The following is a 16,257-nucleotide window of genomic DNA, read 5'->3' as shown; positions in this document are numbered from 1 at the left end:
TAGCTTGAGATGATTTGAGGTTTGTGACATGGTGCAGGACAGATCCACACTTATCTATTATCGAGACTCACCATACCAAATATTTTTCTAATCTGTCCTTGTTCAGCCTTGGGGAGCCAGTGTGAATTTACAATTTTCTTTTAACTTTCCGGTGTAGGTTATCATCTGTTTTATCCCATCTGCTTCAAATGTGGAGAAAGTTGGACATAATGGGGTCTACTCTTGTAGCTGTTAGTGAGGCTCTTATATTGTGAATTTTACCCTGTCCTCCAATCGAAGATTGCACTCACTGCCATGCACTACAACTGATTTCTGCTTAGTAGATACCACCACATAAAGAAGAGTTAACCCTTAAATAATAGGTCTTTTTCCCACTTCCCACCATCCAATGTAGAGCTGGTTGTTTGCATCCTTTTTATGCATATGTCTCTGTCTCACTTTTTGATGAGGGGTTTAGGAGCGAATGCATGTAAATGGATCTTGGACAAACATGGGGGTTGTGTATGTGTTGTCGGGCTGCCCGCCTCATTTGAATTAATATTTCAGCTCCACAGTCAGCTGAAAATCTACAAGCTGCATGTGGATGAATTATGTAAGAGAATGGTGCGGAGCAAGTAAAGCTATTTCCCCTTCATTTCAATCTCACAGCAACTTCATCTGTTTTAAGTGTGGTTAAAGTGACAGATGGAGAGTGAGGTGAGTGTTAGTGTGCCCTTATCTCCCTGTTCACCAATCTTTATTATTGGTAGAAGAAACTCTTCCTCCCCTTGAATACATGTTGTGCATCTATCAGTTTTGTGCTTCACATTCACACAGTCTTAAATACAAAAATGTGCCATTGCAGGAAGTACCAGTGACCAAATGTGTTCTGCAAGGTAGTTTATTTGAAAGCAGCAAATTATTTCATTGTGCACGTTATTTTTTTAAGTGAACTGGTTTTAAACCTGAGTCGTAGATACAGCAAGTAGGGTTAAAACAAATGCACAAAACAGCATTGGTACAAAAATGAGGAAGAACATAAAAATCAGACAAAAACAGTTCCAAACTGTGAGTCATACCAGTTTATATATACAGAAAATAACACCCTTGTGAGTTCTATGTATGTGTAGCCCTGTCAGAGAAAAATGTTTCCTCATGATGAAGGACAAGTTGTTTGTTTCCTCTGGAGTGTAATTTCTCTTTAAGACTACCATTAACATCCTGGTGTTCTGCCTGATCCAAATGGTCTAAGAGGTTGACTGCTGATTCTGGATATTTTTGCCCTTTTCAGCTCTAATGAATGTGACGGTCAAGGAAAGCTGGCAAGTGTTTCCGAGGCAGCTCAGAGCAGATTGAAAACTGCAGGTCCAGGGATTATAACTGCTCCCAGTGGTTACAGCTCTGTCGTTGCTTAGTGTGCAAATAAAATGGAACCGGGCACCTCTACCTCCTCATATGTAAATATTAGTGGTCTAGAGTAGTTTTTCATGTCAGTGATTCATTGTTTATTATATTAATTCTTTTTATTATTTGCTGATTTATAGGATCACTGACGAGAAGCTTTTCCACTGTACAACAACATGTACTTTCGATTCTGACTTATTTTGTGTTCCATGGGCATCCAATTAAAGATAAAAACAATTTAAAAGTATTTTTCAAAAATCAAAGAACCAACCCTTTTATCAGTTGCACCAATGTAACAAGTCTGTGATGTGTTTCCTTGAGCTTAGCAAAACATAACATTTTCTTCAGGTGAAAGGCTTCCTCAGAATGTCTCAGTAGGTACTAAAGTTTCTAAGTAAATCAGACTGAACCTTTTTATTTTATTTTATTTTCTTCATGTTCTTATGGCTTTCATACCAAACTGGTTCCAGTGCTAATCGTGGGTCAGTGCTTGCTTGGCACCCGTTCTCTCTGTTTCCATCATCAACTCTGGTGCTAAAAACATATATTATTGTTGTAAAGCCTATAACATTTGATAGGAAGTACCTCTTTTTGAGATGTTTTACAATCATGTAGAATAAGATTAAAGCATGGATTTGTACCAACTTACAATTAAAGTGTCTTAGAGAAAATTCTGATTAGCAGCATCATTAACAACTGATTTGGAGTCAGATCTGCCAAAGCTGATGTCAATATACTGTATATATATATATATTAAAACAATTGTTGGCCAGAACATTTTTAAGACAAGTTGTAAACTAGGCCCTAGTAGTTTCATTGTTTTAGTGCTTCTTTTTATATTTGCAAGCTTTAAACTGTTCAAGCCCATGACGTTATCCTATAATATGTCAAAACCTACTGTATTTTTGAAGACCATAAAGACATGTTTGCACACACTTTCCACCTTTTGATCAAAGCTACATTTGTCCCACCACCAAAGAAACAACAGTGTTGTTTTTTAAGTTTAAACATATCTCAGATAGGAAAATATTACAGCTTAGAGACGAGGTCTCTAACAAGCCTCTGAAGATCCTTGGCTCGTTTCTCGGTAGTCCTCAGCACCTCCGTGTGGTTTGCCCTTTCGGTACTGTCGTAATCTGTCACAACCTTATTGGTAATAAGGGACAGACCCAAAACACGCAGCCCGCAGTGACGAGCCACCACCACCTCAGGAACAGTGCTCATACCTGGACAGAAATCCCATGCTGATGTTCAAAGAAATGCAAATAATACATTTTCAGATTCTACAGAAACTTATATTAGATGCTCTGGGACTGAACTATAGAAACTTCACAGTTTTACCACTATTTTGGCTTTAAATCTGCACATCAATGTGAATTTGGCTAGAACTGAAATAATTAAACCTTCCTAACCATCTATGAGCAACTTTTTTCTTTGCATCCAGTAATCCTGCTTTGTATGCTGGTATTTTCTTTTCCATGGAGTCAAAGTGCTGCGCACATTTACATGCAGTTTGATGCAGCTTGCATATCTTCTGTGTCCATTTCCCCCATTACATAAAATAAGCAATAATATTTATTTCGAAATCTGTAATTAACTTAAACAAAGCTCCAAAGTAGATATCTCTTCAAGGCAATTGAGCTGTACCCACCCACAGCATCAGCCCCAAGCTTCTGCAGAGCTCTGCACTCGGCAATGGTTTCGTATGTTGGTCCGGCCAGCATGCAGTAAACACCTTCCTGGAGGAAGCTGTCGCAGCCCTGCTTCTCCGCTGCTTGCCTGGCCAGGACCCTCAGCTCTCTGTCATATGCATCAGACATGCAAGGGAAACGCTGTCCAAACCTGCAGCAACAATACATTCCTGAATGGGACATGCTTCAGTGTACCAGGCACAGAATTTAAACGTTAAATGGCATAATGCATTGGTACTCTACCTCTTTTCATTGTGCCCACACAGAGGGTTTTGACCGGCAAAGCCAGGCATGTTGATATGATCCTTGATGAGCATGATGTCTCCCACACTGTAACTATCATTGAGTCCGCCTGCAGCATTTGTCACAATCAGAATTTCCACGCCCAGCAGGAAGAAAACTCTCACCGGGTATGTCACCTGGAGACGAACATGTTATGTGTCAGAGACAAGTACATTCATGTTTTATTGTTTATTACATTACAACCGGAAAAGGAGGCGAGCTGAGAAAAACTCACATGAGAAGTTAATGTTTCACACCCTGATAAAAGCTTTATTATTATAGGCTACTGCACATTTCAGTAATAGCATTTGCTAATGTGGAAATATAAATGCCTTATTATTAGTAGCTAAGAATAAGATATATTTGGGACTTTGCTGCTTATAGATTGACTTTTATTAGGAGTTTTAGTTATGCTTTTGATAGTTAGAAAAAACCTCAACAGTAGCCTCTAGTATTATAACACAATGAGTGTTCATTATTCAAGGTTAAGGCTTGCATGTCTTTTCTGTCTGTATCGTGAGAAGCCGGCAGTGTATTGGGGAGGCATGCTACTCCTCTCTGTGCAAACCAAAACATCTGATAAGTATTCCACCCTGAAGATTCCTGAAGATGTGTTGGAAACAATTCTTTATTGAATGATGAAATGTATCTCTGTTTCTTTGATACTATAACAGTAGCCTCTAGTATTATAAAACAATGAGTGTTCATTATCCAAGGATAAGGCTTGCAGGTGTTCTCTGTCTGTATCCACGTGTGGGAAACAATTCTTTGATTAAATAATGAAGTATATCTCTGTTTCTTTGACACTGTTGCTGGGGAGACATCCACAGACAGAATGATTGTGTATGTAACTGAAAAAAAGGTACTGCATAGCAGCGTGGGGTATAAAATGTAATGTAAAGCAGCCCCCAGTGAGACAGCAAACAGACGTTTTCAGGTACCTGTGTAAGTGTGGTGTCTCCCTCTCTGAATTCAGATTGGTTTTAATAAACTTGTGGAAACGTACAACTGATCTCTGACTGAGGATTGTACTTTGGGGTGCCAAATAAAAAGAGTCGATGAGAGGTGAGGAGTAATCTAAGAGTTAACGGACAGCCAGTAAAGATTTCTTACCTCGACACTAACCTTCACACAGCACTAGATGGGCTAGATATGAGAGTTCCTCCCTCTCATGACCGTCATGTTTGAATATTACCTTTTTCTATTTCACATTTCCTAACATATTGCATTCTCAATTAAAGTGTGTTGTTAGTTTGAGCAAAAAGATTTTTATTAACCATTATATCTTGATAAGGTCAATGCTGTCACTTTAGAACAGTGCCATGTTTCGTTGGAGTTTTGCATATTAAAATTGCGGTCTCTATTAAGAACCTCCAGCTCAGACAGGATAGGAGGTGTAGAACCACAAGATGGGTGTGTAATAACAAAATAAACTGAAAAGAAATGTTTGTTAAAATAATATTGCCATTTTTTGCCATTTTATAAGAACATAAGATAACACCAATATAACAAATATTTAGCACAGAAATTACACAGGGAATGATAAACAGCTGTTCAGCAAACAGTCTGACACCCTCAGCAAGGAGGATAAGCCTCAAAAGGTCTTTGATAAAGAAACTGCCTGTTCACAGAGCGCTGTATCAAGCATAATAATGCAATTTTTAGTGAAAGGGAGAAATGAGGCTGAAAGGGATGGACAAGCACGTGGCTCATTCAACTCTTTAACTATAGATACAGTTAGTGCTTCCAGAACCACTTAAACCAAGGCATTACATTGAAAAGATGCAAAATGAACATGAACCACATCAGGAATTTGGTTCAGAATTTTTAAGTAAAGCGAACCCTGAACATGAAACATCCAGTTTTTATCTGTTTTAGTTGAATTTAGAAAATGTTCTGTTAGAAGATAAACCCAAGCATGGGTTTTGAACTTTGAACTAAATGCTAGCATCAATCTGTTAGCATGTTCACAGTGATGCTCTATCAGTTTAAACATGTAGGATGAATGATGATGTTAACAACCACAAAGAAGTCTAAATAGATTGGTTAATATTTTTTAATGTTTAAACATCTTTGTGAGCTAAATTTAGGATAGTTCTGATAGAGGGTCAATATAATCAATTGTTTAAGACTTGATGACAAAACAAAAAACATGCTAACAAAAACATGTTAGCATCTTAACATTGATATGTTATCAGTTTAAAATTAACATTCACGTAGGCTGAATAAAAATAATGTTAACCATATAGTAGCTTAGCTAGATAAATGATTTTTTTCTCCAGATTGTTCTGTTGCATTCTGTTTGAATCAAATTCTAGCTAGTTCCTTTACTGCTACCTTAAGAACAACACTGTTGGTTAGCACTTCTGCTTTTTAAATCAAAATACACAATTACATCTCCAGCACTTTGCCAAGATTTTATTCAGAACATTGTTTGGAATATAGGGGTTCACGGCGGAGGAGTGGTTAAGCACTGTTGCCTTGCAGGCAGAAGGTCTTGGGTTCAAATCTCTTTCTGTGTTGAGTGTCCTCCTTGTACATGCATCTCTCCAGGTACTCTCCCTCTATTGTCCTGTGTGTATATGCAACCATGCAGCAATAAGCAAGTACAGAAAAAGGAGAAATGGAGGAGGTCCCTTAGAGTAATTTTTGTTTTCTCATTGGTCATAATCTCTTGTATTTGATTTAAGGCAATTTGACAAAGAAACAGCAGAAATTTGAAACTACTGCATAAGAAATGAAACACACTGCATTGTTGTTGCTGAATTATGCCTCTTGACTCTTCTCCCAACCTTTAATTGGAAATGACTCATTTTCTGAAAACGTCACAGAACACAATAAAGATGTAATCCTTTACCTCTATGCATTCTTCATCTAGGGGCATATTATGTATAGCTTAATGTGCTGTACAGGAGGCCTGTAATGCATCTGTCCTGCTGGTACAGCACGCATAAACCAGAATTTTATGATTCAATATATGGGCCATTTTATGAGAAGATGGCACATGGCAGCTAGTAGTAAATCAAAACTAGTAGCCACAGGCCAAAGGCCAGTCCTGTGTTCACATTTTGACACAAGGGATGTTTTCCCACTGCTCTCTCAGCTAAATAGTCAATGCAGCAAGTACATTGTTAACCATGAATCTAGCTATGACAAAGCAAAACATGTAAATTTATATCACAACTATGGATGTAATCAAATGTTTACTGTTACAGAAAGAAGTTTCTCTTAGATTATGCCTGAATCTTCATAAGATTGGATTGAGCTTCAGTTAAGCAGTGTTAAGAGGAATAACACAAATTCAAGAATAGGTGAAGAACAGTGTTTAAAGACTAGGGCCAACTGCAGCACTTGTGAATGTTTGCCACAATGTGATTCACAAAGTCAGAGATTAAACTGTCGGCTTAACATCAGTCACCCCATATAGTATATCATTTGGATCAGCAAGGTCTGACAAGAAAGAAGAGGCCAATGTGCATTGAGAATTGAGAATACCACGACAAAGAAGGTGGTCATTCAGACTAAAATATCCTAATAAAGGATTTTAGTAAAGGCAAAAATAGTTAATAGTAAATAAATAATAAGGTAATTAGGTACAGACTTGTCTCAAACCCCAAGGATAAAAGCTCACAAATCATTTCCTAAATTAGAACATTGGCAATTTTAAGGTATGTGTAACACAATTCAATACATGTAATCTATTTTTTTATATTTTAAAGGAAGTCATCTGGAAATACAAACAGAGACAAAGAGATCAGTAAAATAACACAAAACAAGCACAGAAACAATCTCATTCAATGAAATGCCTTCTCAGAAACACCGTCGGTTTCAAGCACATGTACCCAACAGTGCAAAAGGTTATCGCAAACATTGCACAAAGACAAAAGGATAGAGTTTCAACACATTTTACAGTTTACCGTGTGAATGTTGTAGCCCTCATAGAAGTGGAATCGCCCCTGCATGCAGACACACTCACAGCCCTGCAGCTTCCCAAACACCAACTGACCTGCATGGCCCTGCACTGAACGGAACATGGACAGAATGAATTGCTGCAAGCAAGCACTGAGAGTCATTTTTTCATATTAAAAGATTATAAAGTTTGTTCGGGCCTTACATTTTTGTGTAGAATACTTTGGACTATAGATTTTACAACAAGTACACTGAATTAGATGACTGAGTCAAAAATAGAAAATATTTACTCTAATTAATGCCCTAATACTACTTTATTAAACTAAAGTGCTCGCTTTCAGTCACTGGGATAAAAAGGATAAAAATCAGGTATGAATCAATGCCCAATTTATTTGAAGTACCTAATGATGACTGGGATTCTTTATTAGTTTTAAGAAGTGCATTATGGCAGGGACATTAGAGGCCTCTCTAATGACAAATCCACCAGCAGACTGTGTAAAACGTTTTTGTTCCTCTAACTGTTCTCCAACAAATGTCCCACCCACAAAAACTGAGAAGAACTTCTCAGCAAGGGTAGGCATCCCTCATTAATTAAGACTGCATGAAAAGGCAAATATTTAGATGAGTGGAATCCATCATAGCTGTTGGAATGAAAACCTTTCAGTTTGTAGAAAAGAAAACAATCCATTTGATAATCATAGGACCTTCATCAGTTGAGCATGGTGGTGGAAGCATCATGATTCGGGTAGTTGTTTTTGAAACTCTAGCAAACTTACTTCCCAAAATTGATTGATCCATGCATACTATAAAATAATATTTGGGTATTGTACAGTCTGGTCAAAAGCATTACTTGTAGAAACTAAATAAGAACAAAGTTTGTGCTATAGAGAACACAAGTTAAGGTTCTGACCTTGACATTAAACCTATATTTCACCTCACTTTTTTTAAAGAATTTTATAAAGTGGTAATTATTTTGCCCATATTTCATAATACATTGATCTTTTACAAGCACATTAACTTTCCAAGAGAATAGGCTTCTTACCAGTGCTGGTGGGGAAACGTGGAATATCTTTGTACGGGAATATGATCTTGTCATCTAGCAGTTCGGCCAGACCCCCAAGGCCCGAACCACAGATGATGGCCACTTTAGGACGCTTCTCTGTTTGTGTCATCAACCAGTCTGCAGTCTCATTGTACTGTTCATAACTGTAACTGAAATGCAAACATGTTTCTAATTACCTGTGTTAGAAACTAATTGGTGAAAAGTTTAACACTATGACAAATAATAAACATTTATTGAAAAAGATGTACACATACCTATTGAAATACCAGGTATTTGTCATGTAAAAATGAGACCATGAACAATGATCTTTTCTAACATTTCTCTAAATGTAATTTGACATATTCTGTACAATTCAAAAGAAAAACAAACAAATTTGTTAGAGTAAAAATATGAAAAATAAAAAGGTTACAATTAACTGCTTGCATAAGTGTGCATACCCCTAAAATAATACTTTTTATAAGCACCGTCTGATTCTATTTCACATTGAATCTTCTTGAGCTCACACCTGAAATCAAACATATTGAATCTTCTAAACCAGAAATAAAGTTCAGCTGCCCTAGTAGGATTTTACTGAGATTAGCTTATTTACATTCCTTAGCTAAAACCATAGTTTACAGAGAGTTGATAAAGATTCAAAAGGACCTCACTGTACAAAAGTATCAATCAGGATATGAGTAAAAAAAATCACACCATGACAAAGTGAAGACAGTCATCAGTGACTAACAAAAAATGCACAAAACAAACCAGCACACATCTCTTCACAGTTGATGAAAAGGCACAACTGAAACTGGTCAGGGAAGCTGCCAAGACACTGGTAGCAACACTGAATGACCTAAAAGAAGTTTCCAGCGAATAACTAGTTGTGTTCGGCAAGTGACAAGAATCTCCTGTTTTCTGCCACATGTCTGGCCTAAGGTGCATGCTTTCAAAACTTTGTGGATAGAATGTGTTAAGCTCTTATGAAACAAAATTGTATGTTCTGGGTCAGAAAATATCTGACTCAAAGCAACATTGCAGATCAACAAAAGATTGTCATAGTGAAAAATGGTGGTGGCTGGAACCACAGTTTATGTCTAGGTAAATTTCTGAACAGTTCCAAATACCCTCCACTTCTGACTCAAAACCTTCAAATGTCCGCTAAAAAGCGTAAAGTACAGAGAGATTAAATTTGTCTGCATACCAGTAAGTCCAAGCATACATAAAAACCAGCCAAAAAAGGTGCTTCATCAGACGTTTTGCAATGTAGAATGAGCAAACATTGCCGAGTCAAGATGTAGGATGCTCATAGACTCCTATCAAAGAGAACTGAATCCTGAAATTTAATCAAAAACGTCCATAAACAAAGTAAGCAAAGTTATATTGTACATGATATACTGTATGTTACATTAATGGTGTGAAAAGTTTAATGATTAATCATTAACTTATTTTTATATTAACAGGGATGTGTGCACTTTTCAACTCATTTGTTTTCTAAGATTACCAAGGTATGAGGATTCTGAGAATGCTGGTTGGATTATTAACTACAGTGGAAGTAAGCAATATAAAGATTTAATGTACAAAGAAGACAATCTGCTGTAGAATGAATGTGCAGTGTACTGAATGAACAAACAATATAAATCAACAGTAGATCTGTGTATATTGAAAAAAACTAAATTCATTATCATATAAATAAGTTTAACTTACAGTAGACAGTATGTAAGACAGTTTTGGGGTTTTCTTGTTGCTACCAGAAGACTCATTCCTCCCAGATGTTGATTGGATTTGAAATGACCCAAGGTGCTACATTAAACAAAGTCAGAAACAATGTGTAATTCTAATCATAAATCTGTGTGGAGCGATCACCTGTTTAATGTTCCCTCTGTATCCGAAGCTTTGCTATCAAGACAGAGTGAGACTTCAGGCTGCAGTGTTTTCAGGAAGAGAGCCTGATGACTTTGAGCCCAATTTGGAGCTGCCATCTAGGATGACTGCTCCATCTGAGTAGCCCTGGGCGTTTTGTCTTTCCAGGTTTTGTCCTTGTTCTCTTTTTTAATTCTAACTCAAAACCAGTATTAAAATAAATGATCAGGTGTAGATTTCCTGTCAAGATTCAAGATTGATTTTTCCATCAAGTCTTGCAAACATTTGCGTAGTTTATTCATATACTCAGACTGAAATGAAGAGGAAATTTTAATTTATGTCTTACGCCTTGCACAAACTTTTCTCACTCTATAAAACTGATGATTGCAAAGTAATTCATCTTTCTGAGTTTTCCATCTGCTGACGCAGACATTCAAGTATTTTTTGCAAGTTAGATTGACACTTTTGCAAACAAACACCACACAAAAAGACAGCTGACTGGCAAGTGACAGCTTAACCTTCGCTGTCATTCATTGGTAGAACGCAATTTAGTTAAAGAGATCATCTCTTTTAAAATAAATGATTTATAAACCCGCAGCCAAAAGACATGAAACATCAGCAGTAGATTGTACAACATGTAGCTAGGCTATAAAACTGTCCCTTTAAGCAAGAATAATAAAAATTAAAATAGGTGTGTCTGTCAGGTCTTTATTTAGGTTTAGTTAGATTCCTTCTGTTTAGTTTTGTTACTTCCTTGATTCTTGTGTTAGGTGTGTTTAGTTTATATTTCCTTATTGATCTTATTTCCACTTGGTTATGTCTGCTGGTTTAGTTTCATTGTTTACTTTTTCTGTTCAGTAGACATGTCCCTGTTTTCTTCCTGCGCTCCCTGCTCAATCTGGTTAATTAGTCTCTCCCTCAGTTCTCCTACATTCCTGGTCACCAGCTGTTTCATATTCCTCCTAATTAGTTCTTCTCTCAGTTCACTGTTTCATACTCCACTTCCCTCAGTATATAGGCTTTCTGGTTTTCATTATTTGCCACTGGTTCCTCTTGTCACTCTGTTTGTTACCCTGATGGCTACCTGAGTCCATGCTCCTGTCCTGTTCCTGTTATTCACCTGCCTGACTTTCTGTACCTAGTCAAACTGTAAATTTGTTATTCATCCTTCTCATTATATCCACTATGCTCTGCATTTGGGTCCTACCTCAACACTCACCATGACAGTGTCACTACATGGAAAAAAGAACTGTTTGCAAGCCTTTTTCATAAAAGAAGAACGCATGGAAGTTAACTGCAAACTTTTACCCATTGTTGCTCAAGTTTTGTAGTATCAAAAAATGAACTGTGCACAAATTGTAAACCCCCTGTGATTGCCCTATGCACCAAGACTTCCATGTAATCTTTTAAAGTGGTCCAGTTTTTCTTTATTTTTAACAGTCTGCTGGTGACAGTACAGAAAGACCCATCCATTTTATATTTCCAATTATTTTATCCAGGGTTTCGGGGGTAAAACTAACTCTTGAGGTCAATGGGTAAGAGGTGTGTTACACCCTGAACAGGTTGGCAGGTATTCAGAAGACACAAAACAGCCATATATGCAAAAACTCAAATTCCTAACGAAAATTCAGGAAGGTGGTATGAGCGGTTAAACATCCAGCCAGAATTAGGATAGACACTTGTTGATGGCTGCTGTTACATGCATCAATTCAATTCAATTCAGTTTTATTTATATAGCGCCAATTCACAGCGCATGTTGTCTCAAGGCACTTCACAACAGTCAGGTTCATACATTCCAATTAATCCTAACAATTGAACAGTGCAGTTGGAGTTAGCTTTTTATTCAAATTGGATAAAAAGTTTTTCTGTCTAAGGAAACCCAGCAGATTGCATCCAGTCAGTGACTTGCAGCATTCACTCCTCCCTGATGAGCATGTAGAGACAGTGGACAGTCACTGGCGTTGACTTTGCAGCAATCCCTCATACTGAGCATGCATGTAGCGACAGTGGAGAGGAAAAACTCCCTTTTAACAGGAAGAAACCTCCAGCAGAACCAGGCTCAGTGTGAGCGGTCACGACCGACTGGGGGTTTGAGAGAACAGAGCAGCAGAGACACAAAAAGAACAAAGAAGCACTGATCCAGAAGTACTTTCTATGGGAAGGAAAAGTAAATGTTAATGGATGTAGCTCCTTTAGTCGTTTCACCTAGAAAGAAAGAACAGATAAACTCTGAGCCAGTTTTCAAGGTGAGAGTCTGAAAGAGAGCACATATAATTAGTTACAGTAAAAGCTCAGTCAGTTGCCATGTCTAGGAGAGAGAACGGGTTAAACATTAAAAGACAGGGCTATGTGGATCATCGGTAGAGGGTGAGCATTAAGTTGTTGCCAGCAGAAGCTCGGACGATACCCCTCTCCAGAAAGGTGTCACAGGTAGACACAAAGCCAGGCCAGGTGTAGCTTCTAGGAAGAGAAAACTAATTTGCTTGCTGTTGACTCTTTTTCTCTGAACAGTTATTGTTACCCTTTGCACATCCCCAACCCCAACCCTCCAGTGCCCCAAGTGCCTTTGGGAATGTAACAGATAGGCCAAATTATGTTATTACAAAAAAAAAAAAAATCATATTACTTTTAAAAATAGCTTATGTTTATTTTTTTCATTCTTTACATAGACTGATAATTTCATTTATATTATAAGAAACTGTATCTAAGATCCAAACGTCTTAACATCTTAAGTACAGAAAGCAGGATGCCTAAGTTTCTGCGGGGTCTCCTGTGGAGCTGTCCGTGGTGCTGCGGGAATTCTGTTTTCCTGTCCCGGAGCACAGGCCTTCAGGCAGGCCCACTGTTTGTAACATGAAAGCAGAAGCGAGTTCAACTTGCTGGGGCTGCTGCTATGCTCCGGCGATGTGGAGCAGAAACACACAGGCTTAGCTCTAAATGTTTTGTGTACAGAGAGCCAGAGACCAGACTGGGATAATGCAGTCCGTGTTATTAGAAGACAATTTAGGATTTCCTGGTCTGGATTATGTAGGAAAATACCACCTGTAACAGAACGCGCTTACGTCACATGTAGGAAACAATATCTGATTGGTTACTGTAATCCTTAGAATAAACTGTCACGTCAACACCGACTGGCTTCTTTGAGCAGCTCATCGTGTATAAATATAAAACAACATATGTATTTATATACTAACTACAGTTATCTCTCATAGGCTTCATAAATATGAGGCTACTTTCAGCGCCAACACCCAGCCCTTTCCAGTCCTACCTGCACTGACTGGAAGAGGAGGCTGCTTCCATGTCCGACGTTGATCTGCTGATAAGGCGGTGTTTTTGCTGCTAAACCCTGGGCTCTGTCCGTGTGGAGTTCACGGTGATTAAACCGGCTGGAGATGGAGACTCTGCGGAAGGAACAGCGGAGATCATGCTACGCGCTGACGTCGGTGCCCATATGATGAAGGGGCGGGGCATAGTCAGCCCACGGGTCCCTTTGAAGAAAATCCTATTTTCTAGCAGGCTGGTCAACTCACTGACCCGAACAGTGGCAGAGAGAGGGCTGGAATGCCGTTTTAGGACATAACAGGACTGGGAACTGCGGGAAACCATTAAAAGAGGAGCTCAGACAACAGGGGGAATTAATACCTCAGATAGTGTTAATCAGTTATGATCAGTGGCCAAAGGTTTTAGTTGAGATAAACATTATTAAAAATGAAGATGACTTTTGAAGGTCTAAATCCTGACGGATGCTGACATGGCATGTGCTCAAAGCAGGATGTATAATAGTTTTGCTCCCACCTTTACTGTCTCTCACAACAATTCAAAGTGCTGAGTCATGTGTTGGAAAAAGAGAATGGACGTGACAGTGAAAGAAAGCACAACAACTACAACTAACAATGGACATTAAAAAAATGTTATCTTTCTCTCACCACAAGTTGGTAAAAGTTGATTATCAAAGTATATTGTTTTATTTTTCAGTTTTTAAAGTGATTTCAAATAAACTGTTAAAAAGTGTTCTAGACATGTCTCCTTCCAGTAAGTCACAAAGTGGCTATTTTCCAACATTGTAGATATAGTGTTGTTAAGAATATCAAACTAACTGATAAAAAATTACAGTAATCAAGGAAGATATTCTGACACAATAAGTGAAGTAAATTACATTGATTAACTTTTCATCATGGGTGTTGATGGCTGGGAGGAGCCAAATTATGATGCCAAGTGGAGTGAAGAGATGCTCTGGTTGGGTAGTAGTTCTCCAAATCATTGATCAATTCTAGAATTGCGCCGCTCAAGGTGGCAGCAGGTTGGAGTAGCTCTGTTACTTTGGCTGTATTCACACTTGCCACTTTTGGTCCGCTTTAAACGGACCAGAGTTCGTTTCCCCCCTGGTCCGGACCTTTTGTGCAGGTGTGAATACACTCAAGCGAACCCTGGTTCGGACCAAACAACCGGACCGAGACCCACTTTTTGAGGTGGTCTCGGTCCGCTTCCAAACGGACTCTGGTGCGGTTCGCTTATGGTCTGAATACAAACCGGCCCCGATCCGAACCAACTACAAAAAGTGTGCGTCTCTTTGGGCATAAAAAGCCACCGTAGCCTGTAGCAAAGGTGTGTGTTGTAAGGTAATCATACCTGATAAGCTGTGTGTTGCTTAGCAACGCTACTGGCTTGTTGTTGGACAAGGCACGTAGAGAACGTCGGCGTTCAGCACGCATTCTCCGACGGAGTTCCAACATTATAAATGGAGCGTTTCAAAGTCTGTGTTGAATGAGCTTCTCTTCAGCCTCACAATAATATTGCAACTGTAATAACGGCATAAATATGCAGATCAGAGGTGCTGCACGCAGCACGTCTACAGATGTTTTCCTCGATTTCCGGGTCTGTGCTCTGTCCCGCCCCCGTCATTTCTGTCCAATGGGAACAATGATCGTCACCCGCGTGGATTAATAGTTCACTTGCAAATAGTACAATGTGAAAACAAACCGCACCTAATGAAAAAAATTAAGTTTTCTTTTAGTCCGGACCAAACAAGCAGACCAAAGGACTTTCCTGGTGTGAATACAGTCTTTGATTCTGATCGATTCTTTTTTGGGAACTCTTCCTCTTGTGGTGGATACAGTTTATTTGTTTTGGACGACTGTCCTCTCTGGTGTCGGATGCTGTGCAGCTTGGAGGATTTTCCCTATATTACTTTTCTACTTTTGGACATTTGTTATGATACATTGCCATGGCAACGGGGTTGTTTCTTACAACCGGGAGCAGCTGATTAATATCTCAAAAGCTCAAATAATACTTCAACTACAACCGCAAATCCCCGATGAGTTGAAAAGGAGACACCGTGGATGCAGAGCAGGAGCTAAGAGAAAAGAGAGAAGGAGGAAGTTCAAACCATCTCTTCCATCGATTATGATGGGCAATGTGAGATCGTTGGTAAACAAGTTGGATGAACTCCAAGCCCTACAAAGGACCCAGCCAGAGTACTGGGAATGCAGTATTATGTGTTTTACTGAGACATGGCTGCAGGATCATATCCCAGACTCCAGCGTCTCTCTGCCGGGCTTTTTTAACCACACGAGCAGACAGAGATTTAAACAGGAGTGGCAAATGTATAGGAGGTGGACTGGCAGTACTTGTGAACAACAGATGGTGTCATCCAGGACATGTTACTGTGAAATGTCACCTCTGCAGTCCAGATATTAAACTGTTATCAGTAAGTTTTCGTCCATATTATTTACCCAGAGAGTTCACCAGTGTTATTTTGGCAACAGTTTATGTTCCACCTTCCGCTGTTGCTGACACTACATGTGATGCCATCAGTTCAGTTGAGCTAAGCTACAGACACAACACCCCTATGCGTTTGTGGCAATATCTGGTGATTTTAACCATGCTTCACTCTCTGCTACACTTCCAACCTTTCAACAGTTTGTCAGCTGCTCTACCAGATAAAATAAAACGTTGGATTTGTTTTATGCAAATGTCAAGGACTCATACATCTCTACAGCAAGACCTCCTCTAGGCAAATCAGATCACAATCTTGTTTTTTCTGCTCAAAATATAAGCCCCTTGTTCAGAGGCAACCTGTAATAAGAAGGA

General features: G+C 38.8%; 1 protein-coding gene across 1 annotated transcript; it reads right to left on the bottom strand.

The window, feature by feature from the left end:
- Nucleotides 1-864: 864 nt before the first annotated feature.
- pnp6 (purine nucleoside phosphorylase 6) lies at nucleotides 865-14,815 on the bottom strand. Its single transcript, XM_047355134.1, has 7 exons — nucleotides 14,797-14,815; nucleotides 13,436-13,759; nucleotides 8,308-8,477; nucleotides 7,274-7,377; nucleotides 3,318-3,493; nucleotides 3,035-3,225; nucleotides 865-2,609 (listed from the first exon to the last, which is right to left on the bottom strand). The coding sequence occupies exons 2-7, from the start codon at nucleotides 13,465-13,467 to the stop codon at nucleotides 2,413-2,415; spliced, it is 870 nt and encodes a 289-aa protein (XP_047211090.1). The 5' UTR covers nucleotides 13,468-13,759; nucleotides 14,797-14,815; the 3' UTR covers nucleotides 865-2,412.
- Between the last annotated feature and the right edge of the window lie 1,442 nt (nucleotides 14,816-16,257).

This window comes from Girardinichthys multiradiatus, chromosome 2, assembly GCF_021462225.1.
Source record: "Girardinichthys multiradiatus isolate DD_20200921_A chromosome 2, DD_fGirMul_XY1, whole genome shotgun sequence".
Taxonomy (NCBI): Eukaryota; Metazoa; Chordata; class Actinopteri; order Cyprinodontiformes; family Goodeidae; genus Girardinichthys; species Girardinichthys multiradiatus.
The sequence above is the reverse complement of the archived record's forward strand: the minus strand, read 5'-3'. Positions and strand labels throughout refer to the sequence as shown.

What these genes read in the sequence shown, in the direction of transcription:
- pnp6 (XM_047355134.1), bottom strand. Translation starts at nt 13,467, where the DNA reads ATGGAAGCAGCCTCCTCTTCCAGTCAGTGCAG. An exon ending in TCCTCTTCCAGTCAGTGCAG is followed by an intron (nt 8,478 to 13,435) that starts GTAGGACTGGAA and finishes TTTGCATTTCAG; the next exon opens with TTACAGTTATGAACAGTACA. An exon ending in AGGGCTACAACATTCACACG is followed by an intron (nt 3,494 to 7,273) that starts GTAAACTGTAAA and finishes GTTCGTCTCCAG; the next exon opens with GTGACATACCCGGTGAGAGT.